The sequence below is a fragment of the Mesoplodon mirus genome (assembly GCF_964341445.2).
Source record: "Mesoplodon mirus genome assembly, chromosome: 1".
NCBI lineage: Eukaryota > Metazoa > Chordata > Mammalia > Artiodactyla > Ziphiidae > Mesoplodon > Mesoplodon mirus.
This window is the reverse complement of record NC_138976.1, coordinates 22516227-22536791: the sequence shown is the minus strand read 5'-3', so window position 1 is coordinate 22536791 and position 20565 is coordinate 22516227. Positions and strand designations below refer to the sequence as shown.

The 20565-nt window shown below is 40.7% G+C and overlaps 1 protein-coding gene and 1 pseudogene across 3 annotated transcripts in view; one reads left to right on the top strand and one right to left on the bottom strand.

The window, feature by feature from the left end:
- MELK (maternal embryonic leucine zipper kinase) overlaps positions 1-17072 on the bottom strand; it is a 79011-nt gene extending 61939 nt beyond the window's left edge. For both annotated transcript variants that reach the window (XM_082642426.1, XM_082642427.1), the window contains exons 1-5: positions 16940-17072; positions 9084-9179; positions 7717-7802; positions 4627-4743; positions 839-982 (exon numbers count right to left, since the gene is read on the bottom strand). In XM_082642426.1, coding sequence (XP_082498552.1) covers positions 839-982; positions 4627-4743; positions 7717-7802; positions 9084-9141 — 405 coding nt within the window. In that variant the 5' untranslated portion in view covers positions 9142-9179; positions 16940-17072. The remainder of the gene's footprint in view (positions 1-838; positions 983-4626; positions 4744-7716; positions 7803-9083; positions 9180-16939) is intronic.
- Positions 17073-18868: 1796 nt separating this feature from the next.
- Positions 18869-19648, top strand: LOC309801746 (large ribosomal subunit protein uL30-like; annotated as a pseudogene). Its single transcript has one exon. The product of its transcript is annotated as a large ribosomal subunit protein uL30-like (transcript).
- The last annotated feature ends 917 nt before the right edge of the window (positions 19649-20565 follow it).

Sequence of the window (20565 nt, the reverse complement as noted above, 5' to 3'; positions counted from 1 at the left end):
TAAAAACAGAGGGAAAAGGACAGAAACTGCCATATCGTGTTAGACCAATTCTAGGTCCCTAATCCTAGTACCAAATAACATTAAAATCCATGTTCACTATCATGCATATCAGTCAGAGCCTACAGACTTAAAGAGTATCAAATTTTTATTTATTTATTTATTTTTTTTTGCGGTACGCGGGCCTCTCAATGTTGCGGCCTCTCCCGTTGCGGAGCACAGGCTCCGGACGCGCAGGCTCCACGGCCATGGCTCACGGGCCCAGCCGCTCCACGGCATGTGGGATCTTCCTGGACCAGCGTACGAACCCGTGTCCCCTGCATTGGCAGGCGGACTCTCAACCACTGCGCCACCAGGGAAGCCCAAGAGTATCAAATTTTTATTCTGTCCTTGAAAAGTTGAGTCTGTCCATTCCACTGAACTGTTCCTTTCTGAAGCGTAATGGAATTAAAATTTAATTTAATTAAAATTAAAGGAAGATGGTGTCAGGAAGAGAGTATTGAGAGGAAAATACTCAATGACAATATCCTCAAAGAAAATACTAAAACTCCTCTTTCCTAGAAATAAAACCCTGAGGTTCATATTCTGCAGCTGACTACAAAGATATTTATAATGTCACACATAATTGACAGAAAAAGAATGCCAACAATAAGTCCAACCTGAAGAGCCTACCAGGAGTCAAAAGTCAAGGAGGAAAAAGAAGTGATACATTAGGAATAGAACAACAAAAACAAAAAGCAAAGCCCAGACAAATTCTAAACAGAAAGAACATTTGGAAACCTAGTAATGACAGGTAAATGATGTTGAACTCTCAGGTGACCATCTGGAAGCAGTCACTTACTGGTTTGAGGTCCCTGTGAGCAAAGCCTTGGCTGTGCACGTAAGCAACTGCAGACACTATCTGACGGAAGACAACTCGGGTCTCCTCCTCCGACAGGCGATCCTGGGAAATTATGTAGTCAAACAGCTCTCCTCCAGGGCAATACTTAAAGAGCAATAGTCACATAAATATTGTTACTACTTACAGAAATCGCTTCAGAGGAATTTAAAATAAAAAATTATACCTAATTCAGAGATATTATTAATTCAATTTACAAGCAAGGAAACAAACTAAGTAAGGCACATTCAAAAATACACTCTCAGTATTCCAAGAAAGAGAACAACAGCTCTTGGCCTCGAGCAGTTTTATTACCAGTAAGTAGAAGTAGAACCAACTACCACTGTGATTTTAAGTTCATTCAGGGTTTTTATATTTTTATAGCAAAGTATTAATACCCATTCTAACCTTAATGCACTCACATTTAGTGTAGTTACTTGAAACAAACAAAAACCCAGCAGCAATTATTGCTTCTCCATCCTGAAGATCAGTGATTTTCAGTCTATACCAGAAAGAACCAATTATACACAAGTTCCTCAGAGGCTACGAAAGAATGGGTACCAGAGCACAAAGCTCTATCTAGGCTTTCCATCCCTTCTTCACCAGAGCAGCTCCACTATTCTGTAAATGGGGGTTTCCATTTAAGATTTCATTTCATTTTAGCAATATCAATTAAAATTACAGATGGAGATAGCCTATGACCTCATAGGTTCACATTTAGGAACTGTTCCTATAGATACACTCTCACATCAAAAAACAATGCACGTTTAAGATCATTCACTGCAGCAGCATTGCTTGCAACAGCAAAAGACTGGAAACAACCCAAATGTACTCACACTACATAAAACGGCATTCCATGCAGCCATAAAAAGAAGGAAAAAAAAAAAAGAGGAAATTCTTTATAAGCTGATATGAAACAATCTCCAATATTAAGTGAAAAAAGCAAGGTGTAAAAGAGAATATACTGATATAATCACTTGCAAAAAGCATTATGCTGAATAAAAGAAGCCAAATACAAAAGAGTACACACTGTATGATTCTATTTTTATCAAGCTCTAGAATAGGTAAAACTAATCTCTGGTGATAAAAATCGGGTCAGTGGTTGTTGAGAAGGGCACTGGGATGGTGGGGTAACAGGGATTAACTTCAAGGGTCAGGAGAAAACTTTCTAGTGTAGTGGAAATGTTTTATACTCTGAGTGGGGTGGGAAATACATGGGTGTGTACCTTTTTCAAAAACTATGTACCTAATGTGTTCATTTTCTTGTATATAAATTATACCTAAATAGTCAATTTTTTAAATGCTATCCAATAAGATTTACATAAAGAAAACAGCCTACTTTGTATTTTCAAATAAAGAAATAAAAAATAGAGTAAAACAAAAACATCAAAAATCTCTATGAATATGTATAGATGGTCTCCAAGCTAAAATGTTAAATAGGGGGGAAAAAAGGTACAGAATAATATTATAGTATGTGACCATTTGTGTGACAGAAACCAGTAAGCTATACATACACATAAATATATGTGAAAACACACACACACACACACACACACATATATATATATATATATATATATATATAAAATATACATAGGTATTTCTAAGTACATGGAAAATATATAGGAAACCAAAAAAGTAAGTGATTGACATAAGGGAAAGGAAACAGGATGACTGGGATAGAGGGGAGAGAGAATTTTACTTTTCAATATATACTCTCTCATATCTTTTTTTTTTTTTAATATTTTTAAAATTTCTTTTCTTTTTTTGGCTGTGTCTTAGTTGCGGCACACAGGATCTTCCTCGAGGCACGCGGGATCTTTCATTGCGGCACAGGCCTCTCTCTAGTTGTGGTGTGCGGGTTTTCTCTCTCTAGTTGTGGAGCACAGGCTCCAGAGCACAGGGCCTCTGTAGTTCGTGGCACGCAGGCTCTCTAGTTGAGGCACATGGGCTCAGTAGTTGTGGCACGCAGGCTTAGTTGCCCCACAGCATGTGGGATCTTAGTTCCCCGACCAGGGATCGAACCTGCATCCCCTGCATTGGAAGGTGGACTCTCCACCACTGGACCACCAGGGAAGTCCCCTCTCTAGTATCCTTTAAATTTTGTCCCAGGTTCATGGATTTTGGTTTTTTGAAGTATTTAATTTGGACAAAAGGATCAACTTTTAAAAAGGTTTTAAATTCACCACTGTAAACCATGTGGGTGGATCTATAGTGTAATAAAGAGAAAATGGTCCTATGTCCGAAACTTTCAGCATTGTGAATTTTAAAATGTGCTTTTAAAACAGAGTTAATCTGTCAAAATGATGTGCAGTTACAAATTATTTGGCTGAGACTAAGGAAAATGAAATGAGATGAATGATACATGTTCTAAAGACTTTACATTTCAAGCCAAAAGGGGCAGGTTAAAACTCGAAAGAGTTTCGTTCAAATAACACATACATTAAAGTCTACCTATAGGCTGCGGGTTGAACTGTGTCATTCCAAAAAGATATGTTCAAGTCCTAACACCTGGTACCAGTGAATGTGACCTTATATGTCAATAAGGTCTTTATAGATGTAATCAAGTCAGAATGAGGTCATACTGGATTAGGGTGGAACCTAATCCAATTGTTTGTGTCCTCATATGAAGAGATAAATTTGGACACAGACACAGACACACAGGTAAGACAACACCATTTGAAGACAGAGGCAGAGATGGTGCATCTATAAGCCAAGGAATGCCAAGGATTGCCAGCAACCATCTGAAACTAGGAAAGAGGCATACAACAGACGATTCAGAAGGAAGCAACCATGTACACACCTTGATTTCAGACTTCTAACCTCCAGAACTATGAGACAGTAAGTTCTTGTTTTAAACCACATTTGTGGCAGCCCTAGGCTAATACATCATATAAAACTGAAATGAATCCTTCCCTCTAGGAACAAATTCTAACATATTCTGTCCACTAAAGTACACCATCCCATTAGGAGGGTATCAGAAAGGATACATTTACAATGTATTTCCAATTTATTATATATGCCTATTTGATCTAAATTGTTACAGAACTCAAACAGGTAAGCCACTTAACATCTAATCTTTCAGGTGAAATGTACTTTTCCCATAACTATTGATAAAATGAGTGAGAATGGTTTGAATGTTTGCATCCCTCCAAAAATTCATGTGTTGAAATCCTAACCCCCAAAGATGGTGGCATTAGAAAGTAGGGTCTGGGCTTCCCTGGTGGCGCAGTGGTTGAGAGTCCGCCTGCCGATGCAGGGGACACGGGTTCGTGCCCCGGTCCAGGAAGATTCCACATGCCGCGGAGCGGCTGGGCCCATGAGCCATGACCGCTGAGCCTGCGCGTCTGGAGCCTGAGCTCCGCAATGGGAGAGGCCACAACAGTGAGAGGCCCGCGTACTGAAAAAAAAAAAAGAAAAAAAAAGAAAGTGGGGCCTTTGGGAGGTGATTAGGACATGAGGGCAAAGCCCTCATGAATGTAATTAGTGCTCTTCCAAAAGAGGCTCCAGAGAGATCCCTAGCCCTTTCTATCATATAAGGACACAGCAATAAGGTACCAGTTATGAACCAAGAAGAGTGCCCTCACCCGACCATGATGGTGCCTTGATCTTGGAATTCTCAGCCTCCAGAATTGTAAGAAATGAATTTCTGTTGTTCAGAAGCTTCCCAGTCTGTGATATCTTGTTATAGCAGCCCAAACAGACTAAGGCAATGACCAAATAACTTTAGGTCTCTGGAACATACTACTGACCTCGAGAACCATGAATATTTTGTTGGCTGTCTCTATCACATGGTAGAGTTGACATATATGCTGATGTCTCAGGTTCTTCAAGGCATCAATTTCTGTTTTGACCCGGGGCAAATCACTCTGTGACAAAACATTTCATTACATGAGCAATAAACCTATTTGGGAAGTGCTCCAAGCATCAATATCACCAACTTTAATACTAAGTAGCAAAAGCAATCAATAGCCTCAAAACAATTTGTTCAACAATACAGAAATAAAAAACAAAACTTATTTGTGTGTACATTTTTAAAAGGCCTTGAGGGTTTTATGAAAGACAAGTTCAACGTGGGGCAATAGTATAACATCTAGAAAAATTAAAATAATCTCAGACTCCCTTTAGAAGGTTAGCATTCCAAACAAGGAAAATGACAGAAACACTACTCAGTGTACATGCCTTGGCTACCACTTCGGTCTCAGCAATGTCCATTAAGAAGCATGCTGAGCTAAAAATTGGTGAATGTAGATGAAAGCTATTCACTGTCTCAGTCTTCCAACTTTTCAAGGAGCTTGAAATTTTTCAAAATAAGAAGTTGGTTGGGGAGGAGGGTAAACCAAGTTGAAAAGCTTTCAAAGTCCATATTAAAGATAGAAATCCATATATCCATGAAGTAAACAAGTAAAATTTTATTATAAAAAGGGACTTGATCTAATGATCTGTGGTTTAATATCCAATTATCTAGGGCCATGCAACCAGATATTAGTTCTTAACCAAGAATCAATTGTAACTTTGACTATTTTGATATGATAATCTTTTTTTCTTCTTTTTTGGGGGATGTGGGAGTCTGATGACTAAAACCCTGAAAGAAATCAAAATATTTTTAAAGTCCCAGGAAGTAACTAAAATAAGCATAGTAACAATAAAAAATACAGGGCTTCCCCGGTGGCGCAGTGGTTGAGAATCTGCCTGCCAATGCAGGGGACACGGGTTCGATCCCTGGTCCGGGAAGATCCCACATGCTGCGGAGCAACTAAGCGCGTGTGCCACAACTACTGAGCCTGTGCTCTAGAGCCCGTGAGCCACAACTACTGAAGCCTGCGTGCCTAGAGCCTGTGCTCCACAATGAGAGAAGCCACTGCAATGAGAGGCCCGCGCACCGCAACAAAGTGTAGCCCCCACTCACCGCAACTAGAGAAAGCCCGCACGCAGCAACGAAGACCCAACACAGCCAAAAATAAATAAATAAATAAAATAAATTAAAAAAAAAAAACAATAAAAAATACAAAAACAAGTTTAGAAATAATGAATTAATATCATCATATTGATGCTTTAGAATAAGTTTTGAGTACTGATGTGGTAATGCATTTTGTAATAACAGTTCACATTTTGTCTGCTATTTAAGTGTTTGCTGTGTCCAAGTAAATAAGTCACACTAAAGTTATAACTGAAGTTGAAATTGCTTAAGGGAATTAATCAGTTTTGTAACCAATGTTTAAATGTTCAAGAAAAATGTTTTTTAATACCTTTTTATTAGTTTAATAAATACAGTATTGAGCACTGAAAACAAAAATATTGAAGGAGAGCCTGAATTGTCAGTTGATAGGTTATTAAAAATAATTTCTGATGTAGATCATTGTGTGATTTTGGCATATATTTCAGAAGGAGTTCAAAGAAATGAGTGACATTATTATAACAAAACATATTCTCTTTGACTAATTTATGTATGTTAATCAGCACTTCCATCCTTAAAAATAAAGTAACAATTGATATTAAACTCTGTCTCATCCTAACAACAAGAGAGACCCCCAAAAAAGTCCAACGTGTCTAATATAGATGCATTTTCAATAAACTAATTTTTATGTTTGATAATTATCAACACATAAAATGTTTGTGCTGTTTTACTCAACTGTATACTAATAATAATTATAATGCTAACTCAATTGCAAAGAATAAAAAACTTTTTTAACACTCAGAGATTTTTTGGTCAGAGGACAAAAAAAGATTAAAAAAAATTTTTTTTAATTTATCTCCAAAAAAAGAAATAATCACAGATGCATACTAAGAGACTAGTGAATTCTCAGCAGAAAGAGACCAGAACAAAGCATAGAAACCAAACCATACAAGGGATGGTAGAAAGAATTAGAAAAAAAAAGACCACTCAGGATGACTTCAAACACTGGGAAGGGTATATAATGCCCAAAGACTATCAAAAGAGACAGATCTTCCCTTAATAGAAAAACAGAAAACTTTATGCACATTATAACCAAGATCACAAATTAAATGGGCTGCTTTAGAAGGTAATGAGCAACTCAATCCTAGAAGCATTCATGTAGAGGAAAAAAAGGCTGATTAAGAAAAGGATTTCATAATTTCTAATAAAAGTTAGAATAAATTTTGAGTAAAATTTACTCTTTGAATAAAATTCTGGGACATAAGATCGATCTATACTATAAAGTAGATCAACATTTAGTAAGGGTATCATGAGAAGATAAAGAAGGGAGATATCAATACCCAGAAACACCTACAAGACTATGAAACAACTGCAGAAAAATGGACCCTGTCGACTTCAAATATGTGCCATTGCCCTGTATTAAAATTAAGAACAAAGTAACCCCTTCCCCAGATTACTTTTTTTTAAATTAATTAATTAATTAATTTTGGGGGGGCGCTGCATTGGGTCTTCATTGCTACGCACAGGCTTTCTCTAGTTGTGGCGAGCGGGCGCTACTCTTTGTTGCAGTGCGCAGGCTTCTCATTGCGGTGGCTTCTCTCATTGAGGAGCACGGGCTCTAGACACGTGGGCTTCTGTAGTTGTGGCTCACGGGCTCTAGAGTGCAGGCTCAGTAGTTGTGGCGCACAGGCTTAGTTGCTCCGCGGCATGTGGGATCTTCCCGGACCAGGGATTGAACCCATGTTCCCTGCACTGGCAGTTAGATTCTTAACCACTGCGCCACCAGGGAAGTCCCCAGATTACTTTTTAAAACCATAGATTTATACATAACTGGCTATGGAAATGTTACTCTAATAAAAGAGCAGTAACTAGAACATTAGAGCAAATTCAAGTTTTAATTCACAAAACTGATCTATAAATATTTTTTAAGTAATGTTAAACTTACCCCTAGTGCACTTTTATCCATGATTTTTATAGCTACCATTTCTCCAGTGAGGATATGGAAGGCAAGTTTGACCTTTGCAAAGCCACCTAAGTATAGGAAAATGTATTATGAAGACAGAAGCAAACTAACTTGAATATCATCATCAGAGCAAACTGAGAACTCAGGCACAAAAAACCTTTCCACATACTTTTATAAGGGTCTATTGATCTATATTTTCCTGAAGTTTGTGGCCCTTTCTTCTTGTTGCTTCCAAAGTGTTGGCCATGATCCTAACCTCTCCTCATCCAATGACTAACTAAAGACTTTTCTTTGCCATGATAGGATATCTTTAATTTTGCAATGAAGAAGTAGGAAGAAAGAATTCATTCTTTAGAAATTTGTTTTATAATAAACATTGCAATTAAACCTGCTTTATAATTAACATTGCCAGAACACAATATAAAGTTGGAGAGACAAAAGACAAGTAATATGAAATTTCCATTCAGTGTTAAAACTGTAAAAATAAGCAATTATGTTTCAAAACTGGCTCAAAAGCTGGATAAAGGTCTACATTTAGGTATCTAAAAGAAACCGCCAGCTTAGTGCTTCTAAAAAGAAGCTCCTGGTCGTCCCTCCCATGGTCTTCCTCATCTCAGTAAATGGCGACTCCATCTTCCCAGGTGCTCAGGCCAAAAATCCAGAAGCCATTTTTAGCCCCTCCCTTTTGTCTCACACCACATATCCAACCCTCCAACAAATCACACTGGCTCTGTCTTCAAAAATATATTAGTGTTTACCTTGGGAGAAAGGAAGCAGGCACTGACTGGAAATTTCTATGTCCTGATCTGAGCAGGGAACATATGGGTATATGTGTACAAAAACTCCATCGAAATTAGTACACTTTGCTTATTTTACTATGTGTTATGCCTCAATAAACTATACTTAAATGTACATATGTGTATGTCTGTATACAGAATCCCACCCTTTTCTATACACAGAATCTCACTACCCTCAATTCTATCACTATCCAAGTCACCATCATCTCCAGTATCACTCACCTAAATTATTGCAATAACCTCCTAACATCTATGTTTTTCCATCCTTGCCCTCTCCCAGCCAGTCTTTTCACAACCAAGCAGCCAGAGTGAACCTTAAAAACAAAAGGTCAGACCACTACTTGGCTCAAAACTCTCTAGTGACTTTTATTCTAAATAAAATGAACCACAAGGCCCCTCCTACAATTCTCCTCTCTCTTGCTCCACTTTTTCTTACTAAAATAGGTTGAAGAATTTTAAAACTACATAAGTTAGGCTAAAAAGCTCTTGGCTGCCCAAACACACTATACTCTCAAATAGATGACCTATCCTCTCCAAGAAGAAAATAATTACCTGTCCCAACAGTTTCATATAATTCATAGTATTTGAGAAGTTCATCATAATCTTTCATAGTCCTCCTGGAAGTTTACTCAAAATTATAAAAAGAACCTGTAAGACAAAAACAAAAACAGTACATGATCAAAAAAGGAACTATTAAGAGACTATCTCCTTCATTCTTATTGAGATCCCTAAAAAATAAAAATAGAGCTACCATATAAAAAAGAAAAAGAGAGAGAGACTATCTCCTTCATCCTTGTAACTACAAATATAAATAAGTCTTAGGCATATAAATGATACTGGAAAAACTGATTAGCCATATAAAAAAAAATGGATTCCTACCTCACACCATACATAAAAATCAATTCCAGATCAAATAAAGACTTAAATATGAAAGGTAAGCCTTTAAAAGTTTTAATAGAATATTGTCATCATTTCAGGATAGAAGAGGATCTTTTAAATAGATACAGAAAGTGCTAATGATAAAAAATAATAATGGAGAATTCTCTGGCAGTCCAGTGGTTAGGACTCCATGCCCTCACTGCCAAGGGCCTGGGTTCAATCCCTGGTAGCGGAACTAAACTCCCACAAGCCGTGTGGCAAGGCCAAAAATAAAAAATAGATAAATAGATAGATAGACAGATAGCTAGATAGATAAATTTTTAAAAGCTAGCATTATTTAAATAAATAAATAAATATTAAATAACATTGAAATTAAGAACCTCTGCATATCCAATGACATCATTTAAGAAAAAACAACATAAATGAGAAAATATTTGCAACACTTATAACAGTGGACTTTTATCCAGAATACATATACTCCATCACAACAATATAGAAAAAGACAACCCCACAGAAAAATAAGCAAATGAAATAAAAAGGCATTTCACAAAGAAACACAAATAACCAATAAAAACATGAAAAAAGGCTCAATTTCATTAGTCATCAGGGATATGCAAATTAAGACTCCAATGATATACAATTTTAAGATACATGTAATGAGATACATATTTTATTATTATGCTTCACAACTTACGTGTGTTACATATACTCTTATTTACTTATTTGTTTGTTTGCTTATGGCCATGTTGGGTCTTTGTTGCTGTGCACAGGCTTTCTCTAGTTGTGGCGAGCGGGGGCTACTGTTTGTTGTGGTGCGCAGGCTTCTCATTGCAGTGGCTTCTCTTGTTGCACAGCATGGGCTCTAGGCATGTGGGTGGGCTTCAGTAGTTGTGGCACACGGGCTCAGCTGCATGTGGGATCTTCCCAGACCAGGGATCAAACCTGTGTCCCCTGCATTGGTAGGCAGATTCTTTTTTTTTTTTTTTTTTTTTGCGGTACACGGGCCTCTCACTGTTGTGGCCTCTCCCGTTGCGGAGCACAGGCTCCGGACGCGCAGGCTCAGCGGCCATGGCTCACGGGCCCAGCCTCTCCACGGCATGTGGGATCTTCCCGGACCAGGGCACGAACCCGCGTCCCCTGCATCGGCAGGCGGACTCTCCACCACTGCGCCACCAGGGAAGCCCAAGTAGGCAGATTCTTAACCACTGCGTCACCAGGGAAGTCCCTATACTCGTAAGTATATATCAAATAATTTATAAAAATATCACATACACACTATTATATAAAAAAAGATAAACAACAAGGACCTACTATATAGCACAGGGAACTCTACTCAATATTCTGTAATAACCAGTATGGAAAAAGAATCTTAAAAAGAATGGTTATATGCATATGTATAACTGGATCACTTTGCTATACACCTGAAACTAACACAACATTGTAAATCAACTATACTCCAATATAAAATAAAAATTAAATAAGTAAATAAATAATAAAAAATTAGTTGTAAAAGTCTTAGGAGGTCTTATTTGATTTTTGTCTTCCTGAGTTTTAAAATTAACTAGAATTACAAAACACCATGGGGTGAGTACACGAGGTCATACTCGTACCAGCTTTGTCTTATTTGGGGAGGATAAGCTCCTAGTTGACTTTAACTAGAGATTAGCAGTGTATCTGGCAGAACTGCTAATGCAATCAGACTATTAACTCTGAACTTTCTTGTATTCATTCATTTATCCATACAAATGTGTTTACTGAGCACCAGTGATGTGCCAGACCTACACTTGGCACCAAGGCTATAAGAGAGAAGAAATATGGTTCCTGCCCTCATAGATCTTGCATTCCAGTGGAGAAGACAAAAGGAAAATTAACAGACAACGAATTAAATAATTATAATTTGTAATAAAGGGCTTCCCTGGTGGCTCAGTAGTTAAGAATCCGCCTGCCACGGCTTCCCTGGTGGCACAGTGGTTGAGAGTCTGCCTGCCGATGCAGGGGACACGGGTTCGTGCCCCGGTCTGGGAAAATCCCACATACCGCGGAGCGGCTGGGCCCGTGAGCCATGGCCGCTGGGCCTGCGCGTCTGGAGCCTGTGCTCCGCAACGGGAAAGGCCACAGCAGTGAGAGGCCCACATACCGCAAAAAAAAAAAAAAAAGAATCCGCCTGCCAATTCAGGGGACATGGGTTCAATCCCTGGTCCGGGAAGATCCCACATGCTGCGGAGCAACTAAGCCCATGTGCCACAACTACTGACCCCACGTGCCACAACTACTGAAGCCCGCACGCCTAGAGCCCGTGTTCCACAACAAGAGAAGCCAACGCAATGAGAGGCCTGTGCACCGCAACAAAGAGTAGCCCCCGCTCAACACAACTAGAGAAAGCCCGCGCACAGCAACGAAGACCCAACACAGCCATAAACAAATAAATTAATTAATTAATTAACAAAAATATGTAACAAATACTGGGGAAAATAAGCAACAGTGGTTAGAATGGGTCACTGAGAAGGTAACATTTAAGTCAAGATCTAACTCAAATGAGAAGCAAGAAAAAGAAAATCAGCCCTTCCCATCAAAACTTGAACAATGTTTCCAATAGGAACTGTGCAGGACCATGTAAACAATGTTTCCATATGAAGCAGTTAAAATGATAATGTTCCTTTATTTGACAGACTGCTGCTTTCTCACCAAAGACATCCTCAGCACTACCTCATTCCTCCCACTTTCTGCTTCCTCAGATACCCAAATGCTGAAATGCTCCTGCTCTTTGACAGTATCCATTCCAAAACTGGTCCTTGGGGCTTCCCTGGTGGTCCAGTGGGAAAGATTCCGTGCTCCCAATGCAGGGGGCCTGGGTTCGATTCCTGGTTGGGGAACTAGATCCCACATGCACGCTGCAACTAAGAGTTCACATGCCACAACTAAGAGCCTGCATGCCACAACTAAGAAGTCCACATGCCGCAACTAAACAAACAAACAAACAAACAAAAAACTGGTCCTTGCTTCCCCAGCACAAGCCCAAATCCTGTACGCCCCTTTCAACTCACTCTTACTGAGATGCCTAAGGTCCTACGGTGTATGGTTTCTTGCTGCAGCAAGCTAAGTATACCTAATTGTTTTTTAATTATGGATGTGTCCCTAACGGTCTGTGGTTGATAGGCCTTAACAGGAATTGTTAACCCAAAAAGAATGAGAGGAAGAGCATTCCAGAAAGAGGGAATTTAGGTGCAAAGATCCCAGAGGAAGAAAAGGTTGACATGTACTAGATTGAAACTGCTTTCAGAGGTACCAGGAAAAGAAAATGCAGATTTGGAGCAGGGACAATTGGTTAGGTATATGGGAATAAAGAAACTTGGATCTCTACCTCACACCACACATAAAATCAATTACAGTAAAGACTGTAAAGTGACTGTCTACAGTAAAGACAGTAAATTGTCTTTACTGTAAAGACAGTAAAGACAATTAAGACAGATAAGGCCTTACCCATACCAGACCTATAGCTAGGAGTGGCAAGAGGAAGAGCATGGAGATAACAATTAGAAAAGCAAGAATTCGAATACAGTTTCATGGAAGCCAAGAAGGAAGGAAAAAAGCAACACTACTAAAAAGAAAGTTTCTAGGAAGTAGATTTCTAAATAAATTTGGAAGTGCTCCTATATAGGTTAAGTAGGTTAAGTCCTAGGACCTGAGTTTAGGTACTGCAAAATGGAGCTTTCTTATAGGTAGACATGGGGTGCAAGCTCCCTGAACCTATATAGATACAGTTTCTCTAGGGAGCTCTTCTTCCTAGAGGCTAGTGTGACAGGACAGGACTTGAGATTTCAACCTTGGAAAGAGATGCTTCCACACCCCTTAGAAAGCCACGCAGGAATCAGAGGGGCCCAGGGAAGTGGAGGTCACTGAGTCAGCACAGCACACCAAGGGCTCTAGAGTTCACAAAGGGCTTTGAGTCCAAGACCCAGCTAGTGATAAACTCCTTTGCCTGGTCTGACTCCTGTGCACAAATCTCCTTCTGTGCCCTAGCACTGGACTAGGTATGGCACCACAGAGTTCAAGATCCCAAGACCCCACTCTCTGTAACACTTAGAAAGATTAGGTAAGTATATGCATAACCAACTGGGACTTGGGCAAAGTTCTACCTGGAAAGGGCAAAACTCATACATCTTAATTAATGCCTCTCAGTAGTGGAAACCTGGTGCTAGTGCTCATTTCTAGAGCCAGACAGTCTCCCTTCACCAACAGGCAGGGCTTTAGCAAGTCTGCTGAAGGCTCTGGGATTGGTTAAGTGGCCAGCACCATGTTTACTACTTTCAAGTTCTCTGTCCTTCATCCTGGCTCATCCAGAGCTTAGTGGCCAGCATGTTATTAAACCTTAATAACGGTATGACTTTGGAAGACCTAGAGTATGAGTTCGACCTCAGGACTGTGGTGAGTTTATAAAGGAAAAGACAGAGCAATAGGCAAGGTCCTTACTACAATGAAGATGGGTAATCTTCTTAAACTGAGGTGGAGAAAAAAAATGAATGAAATTATCAAAAGCCCAAGAGACACAGAGGATTTTTTTTTTTAAGATCCCTTTAAATTTCCTTACAAAACGCAGAAAGCACTCTGACTCCAGGAATCATTTTACTTGGAGATAAAAGGTATGTTATTTAGCAAGTAAAAAGTCTTCAAAAATTTGGTCAGTGAAATGAACACTAGAGCAGAAATTCTGGAAGGAAAAATATCAAAACCCAAGAAAAAAATCAGCTTAAAAAAAAAGTTTTAGGAGCAATGTCAAAGCTGAAATAGCAAGAAAGATAAAGATCATGGGCAAAAGACATTCTGATCCAATAAGCAATATTAGTCATTTCCTAGGAAGACGTGGCATTGGACCAACTTAATAAGCAGGTGGAACTTTTAATCTAGCTGAATCTGCATGAACAGCGTAGGCAAACAAAGGAAGCAAAGTCAAGTCCTGATACTAGCGGAAAGCTGGTGATATAAAATGAAATATTTCTGCTTCCACTGGAGTGGCAAAAGTTGTTCCAGGCAAGGAGACAGCAAAGAGGACATATTTATTCTCCCTGGGCACCTGAGACACAGGATTAGAAATATCCTTACTAATTCAGAAACCTTTTAAAAGGCATTTGTTATTGGAGCAAATTGGGAATGAAGTGGAACCACACCCCCAAAAGACAGGAATCGCAGGACTAAGAATTTTTAAAACAGGCAAAAATAGCAGTAAAGGTATAGAGGTCAACACAAGGCTAAGAAATCTTTGGGATCCTGATGATGGAGAAGAGAATGAGCAGGACTTTGGAAATGGGGGAATGTTAGGCTATAAATCTGTTTAGAAAGTGATCTGCTATAAAAGTAGGCTATCAGGTTCCTTAGAGAGCAAAGCTCCAACTAATGCAGTATTGGGGTATTCAGAACACAGGGGTTAAAGAGGAAACACAAACAGACATTTCAAAGTTTAAAAACTAAGAGATGGAGGGAATTCCCTGGTGGCCTAATGGTTAGGATTCCTGGCTTTCACTGCCATGGCCTGGGTTGAATCTCTGGTCAGGGAACTGAGATCCTGCAAGCTGCGCAGCTCGGCCAAAAAATAAAAACAAAAACAAACAAACAAAAAACCATGAGATGGAAGTGGACAAAGAGAAAGAAGTAGGCCTTAGGAAGTATAAGTAAGACTCCTAATTGCCACCACTGCACATGCCTAAATTCCATACAAAGGACTGGGCTATTTCAAATTGCCACACTCAGAAAGAGAAAGCAATTAGTATGATGCTGGAATTCATTTTCCCAGATAGGGATATAAGAGTGTCGTAACCAACTTCTTGATAGATTTTTTCCCAAATGAGTTTTGAACTTCCAGGTTATGGCCTCCAGTCAACTAGCAGAGATCAACTCACACCAGTGTAAGACTAAATCACACACCTCCTCTTTTTCTTCCTTCCATTTTCTTATCTACCCCCTTCCCTCAAATCACACCATGTCTTTAGGTGAGTAATACCAATGTGACCCTAAATTGTATCTACTGAATCCAGGGAACATCATTTTTGCTACTGTATAAGAAAATTGGTGTTTACATTGCGAAACTGCTATAATGATAGCAGATTTTACTTGGTTTTTAAATTTTGTGGAAGTGGAGCTGGTTCTAAATATTCTGAAGTGCTCTCCCTGTTTATCCTCTAGAGTCTGGAAATACAGAACACAGGAAAGACTTTTGACTGGAGTAACCCACTTGCTGCTAAAGGAGGTATATGATCAGTCAGTGTGAAGACAGCCTCCCAACTGTGGATAATGAAGAAGGAAACTAGATCCCAGACACCTGAATGTCCTTCTGAATGTGATTAAGTAGAAGAACTGGAGCTATATACAATTGGGGTCTTGAACTTTTCTGAGGAAAGAAGGAATTGCCTAGATAGTGGGAGAAAGTTTATCAGTAAATTTTATAAGATAGCAACAAATTGGGGGCATTTTCCTACCAACATAGTCTTATCTGAGCTATGCTATTACCTGCTGTGTAATACATTGACATTATCTAGTGAGCTTGGTATGACACTGATGCTGAGGATATTTCAAATGAGAAGTAAAATACAGAGTGGCATATAATGTGGCCTTGTAATACATTTAATTAACATACTGTCCTGCTCCCTTGCAGAGGCTTCTGGGAGCACCAGTAAAGAGGCATTCACTCCCAAAGGTAGTAAGGGACTGATCTGGCCATCTGGTTGGTCCATAGTAGAAATACTGAAAGGACAGATCCACTGGTGAGACACGCCCATGAAGGTGCAGTAAGGATGTTTCTGATTTATCCCACACAACACAGAGATAGAAACTAAAATATGAACAAAAAAGTTAGGAACACTGGGCTCTAAGCAAAACTCCAGGCACTACCTTCCCCCTTTCCACTACCAAGAGTGATACCAATTGTGAAGCTCAAGGACAATTATTCATCCTAGGAGCTAGAGGCCTGATCACTCTCCTGGGACACCCTCCTTTGGAAGTCTCCCTTTTTCCCACTGGTCTCCCGGTGGGTCACTCCTTTTAGTGCTATAGCATTCGGTGCATATTTCCCTTGTGTTAAGCCTCTTAAACCACTACTTTGGGAAGGTGAAAGAAAAGAAAGGATTTGGACTCTGAAAAGGGGGTGATTAGACCTAACACATTTCCTTGTTTACTGAACTGCCTAGTAAATTGAGTTGTACGAACAGAAATAAATCGAAACCCTTCTTTGAACTTCTTTCCCGGAGACGGTCAGTGTCATGGAAACATGGAATGGGAATTCACATCTATCACAGCCTCCTAGGTGGCAAGCGCTTTACCTCACCGATAACCCGGAGGCGGATACGATCCCTATTCCACTTACAGAGGAGAAAACCAGGGGTCGGAAAGGCTATCTCATCCAAAGAACCGTGCTCATAAGGTGGGAGTCCGGCGAAGTTCCCCAGTCTCCTGTGAGCCAGGAGCACTCTGGGCCCGAGCCGCTGTCCCCCGCGCCGCGCACGGCCGGGACGCCGGCCACCCACGCGGGACACACTGACCTGAGGGCGGAGGGCCGGGAGGGACTGGGCCTGGCAGAAAGATAGACGCGCCGGCCTGCCGTCCGAAGAGAAGCGGCGAGCGCAGAGAGCTCCTAGAAACTTTTTGGATGGTCACGCTCTGGCCGTTTCCGCCCGCCAAGGGAATCAAACCTCGCGCGCCGGAAGGGGCGGGGACTCAGCGGCGTCTGGGCGGTCGCAGCGAGGTGGGGGCGCGGTCGACCTAGGACAGGGAGCGGGGAGCGCTGGCCACGGTGTGGGATGGCCAAGAGGCCTCTGGAGCTTGCTGAGAGGTGAGTTAAGGCCTTGGTCTTCGACCTGGAGTGCCCCTCCCCGGAGAGCACGTGAAGATTTTTGTGGTGTCGTGAACATACAAAGTTTTTACAAGTTTTTAAGTTCTCTTTCCTAAAATTGATTTGCAGAGAAGTCGCTAGTAGTCACGGTTCTCATTTCCGTCCTCCCCTTGCCCAGTGGCCCTTCTCCCATCCAACAAAAGACAAGTATACCTCTCCCCTCTAAAAATCTTACTAAAATATGTTGCCACGAGGAATAAAACCCCCAGGGGACAAATTGTCCATTAGATAGCTTAAGATACCAGAAACACCTACCTAGCATCACAGGAGAAGTCCTTCTAATACGTTTTACTGTTTGGTCATTATTTATGTGACTTTCATGGGCTGTATGAATTACTACAATTGTAATGATAATCCAGAAGGAAAAAAAAATAGCAAGAGGAAAGAAAAAAATATTAAGTATAAATTTATATATGTATTTTTTAAATAGACTTTTTTTAAAAGAACGGTTTAGATTCACAGCAAATCTGAGGGGTACAGAGATTCCTCCTAAACTCTCTGTCCCAACCACATGCATAGCCTCCCCCATTATCAATATCCCCCACCAGAGTGGTACATCTGTTACAATTTATGAACCTACATTATCACCCAAAGACCACAATTTACATGAGGGTTCCCTCTTAGTGTTGTACATTTTATGGGTTTAGACAAATGTATAATGACATGTCTCCACCATTATAGTATCATACAGAGTAGTTTCACTGCCCTAAATTTTTCTGCTCTGCCTACCTGTGAAGTGGAATAGTGTTATATATGTATTTTTATTGCAATGAAGTGTGCTATTGCACTGGATAAAAGATTTTCAAGCAAAAAAAAAATTACACTAAGATAACATTCTGTGGAACCGAAATATGAGTTAGGAGAAAAAAGAGGGAAAACAAGCAAGTTAAAAAGTAAATTGTTTATTTTGTTCGTGTAATTTTTATCGGATAATAGTGGGTATCAAATCATTCTGGTATTTCCAATCCATTGCATATCTTTTAAGGACTTACGGCTTTACTTTCAGAGGTTTACAATAACCAGCTGTTTTAAAAAAATATTTACAATTAATCCAAAAATTAAAACCTTTGTGACTATTTAAAATTATAACGAGAGAATGCATGGTGGGAAGCCATTCAGTGTTTACAGCCTGGCCTCCAGCATTATGAGAATACAGCTGAAACGGAAAGGGCTGGGTTTTGAAGATGACACAGCTCTAAAAAGCGTGGAGGCAGTGCGAAGGAAGCTTTGTGCAACTCTTGGCAGGAATAAGGGTTAGCAAGGCCTCCGTGGTTCACTGCTGCTAAGAAGGTGCAGCAGTCCTGGTCGCCCCGCCATGAGGTAGAACAGCAGTCCCCAACCTTTTTAGCACCAGAGACCGGTTTCGTGGAAGACAATTTGAACATGGGGCGGGAGGAGGGGTAATGCAAGTGATGCGGAGCGGCAGATGAAGCTTCGCTCTCGCCAGCTGGCCACTCGCCTCCTGCTGTGTGACCGGGTCTGCGCCCTGGGGGTTGGGGACCCCTGAGCTAGAATAGACGTCTCTATGGTCAAGTAAACATAGAGCCATTCCTCTCTTCCCCGCCCGGTGGGGCTGCGCATGAGCAGTAGCCGCAGCATGGGAAAGATGGAGGAAGAGCAAAGAAGGAAGATCCCTTTGGTTCCAGAAAACCTCCTGAAAAAGAGGAAGGCTTATCAGGCCCTCAAAGCCACCCAGGCAAAGCAGGCGCTTTTACACAAGGAGGAACAGAGGAATGGAAAAGGGCTCAAGTTTAAGCAACTAGAATGGTTCCTACATGATTCCTGGCAGCAGCGATGTGACAGGGTGCGCCTCAGACGACTAGAAGTGAAAACTCATGGCTTGAAAGTGCCAGATAAATATTCTTTGGCCTTTGTTGTATTCATCCAAAGGATTAATGGGGTGAGTTCACTGGTGCAGAGGACCACTGCAAGACTTTGCCTGAATAAGACTTTCAGTGGTGTCTTTGTGAAAGTAACCCCTAAAACCATAAAAACGCTTTGTAGAGTGGAACCTTATATGACCTGGGGATTTCCAAATCTGAAGTCTGTTTGGGAACTCATCTTGAAACGTGGACAAGCCAAAGTCAAGAACAAAACCATCCGACAGACGACACAGTGATTGAGGAGCACCTGGGGAAGTTTGGTTTCATTTGCTTTGAGAGACCTCATTCATGAAATTGCCTTCCTGAGGAAGAATTTTCAGTCGATCTCAGGGGTTTTGCGCCCTTTCCAACTCTCAGTGGCCCATCAGGCTACCAAGAATAGAGTGGGTTTCCTAAAGGAGGTGGGCTCACCTGGCTATCAAGGAGAAAGCATCAGTCAGGTCATCCGGCAGCTGAACCAAACCCAGAATATCTGAAAGCACAGTGCATTTGGAAGCATGTGTTTTTGTTTTATGGAATTGTTACCCAGTATCTTCAAAAAAGGTTATTTTCTACTATATCTTCAGAAACTAGAGGGGAAGTGTCAGGGAAAAGATGGTGACAGTCATGGCAGGCACTTTTCATCCCACCCCAGGTCCAAGGAAACATTCCTGTGTATTTTCGTTGTTGGTCACCATCCACCTCTGAAACCAGCAAAAGACTCATGCCATGGAGGAGGGATGCTTTGTCACATCTTCTATCCTGGGGTTTAATGTTGGTGAATGAATACCCAAGCATGAATACAAGACAGCAGTGGACCAACCCCAGGGACATACTTGAACCTAGGGTTTCCTAGGGCCTTGTTTTGGAAAGAATTTTAAGTAAAATTAGAGAGAAGAGCACAAAAGCAGTGCTCGGTTGTCTCTGCTGTGAGTCCATGTTCTAACTTCAGTGACAGCGTTGTGAGCTCTCAGACTTACACAGAGCTCTAAGTGTATATGATGCCTTCCTTATCCTTGCCTGCAGCTGGCTTAATGCTTTTCTTTAGCTCAGGATTTTAACCTGTTCTTGGATCTGTGAGAAGGGAAGGACGCCTTCCCCCAGGAAAACATGCAGAAACTCCAATTCTCTCTTGGAAGTTTAGAGTATTTGTAGACCCTACTCAGGGACCCATGCACCTTGTGTGAAGAAGTCCTGCACTATCAGGACTGGTCACCCAGGCTCTGACCTTCCTAGTCTCTTCTGGTTCCACGTCCTATGGAAGACCAGAGCTTACCAAGGTAGTTTTTTCCCTTCAAGCCAAATGAGTGTTTCCTTTTAAGAACACGGTGGTAGATTACTGAGTCCCTGTGCCATCTATGACTCAGGGAAATGCCCACCATTTAGTTCTGCTGGGCTTCAGGATGTAATTCTC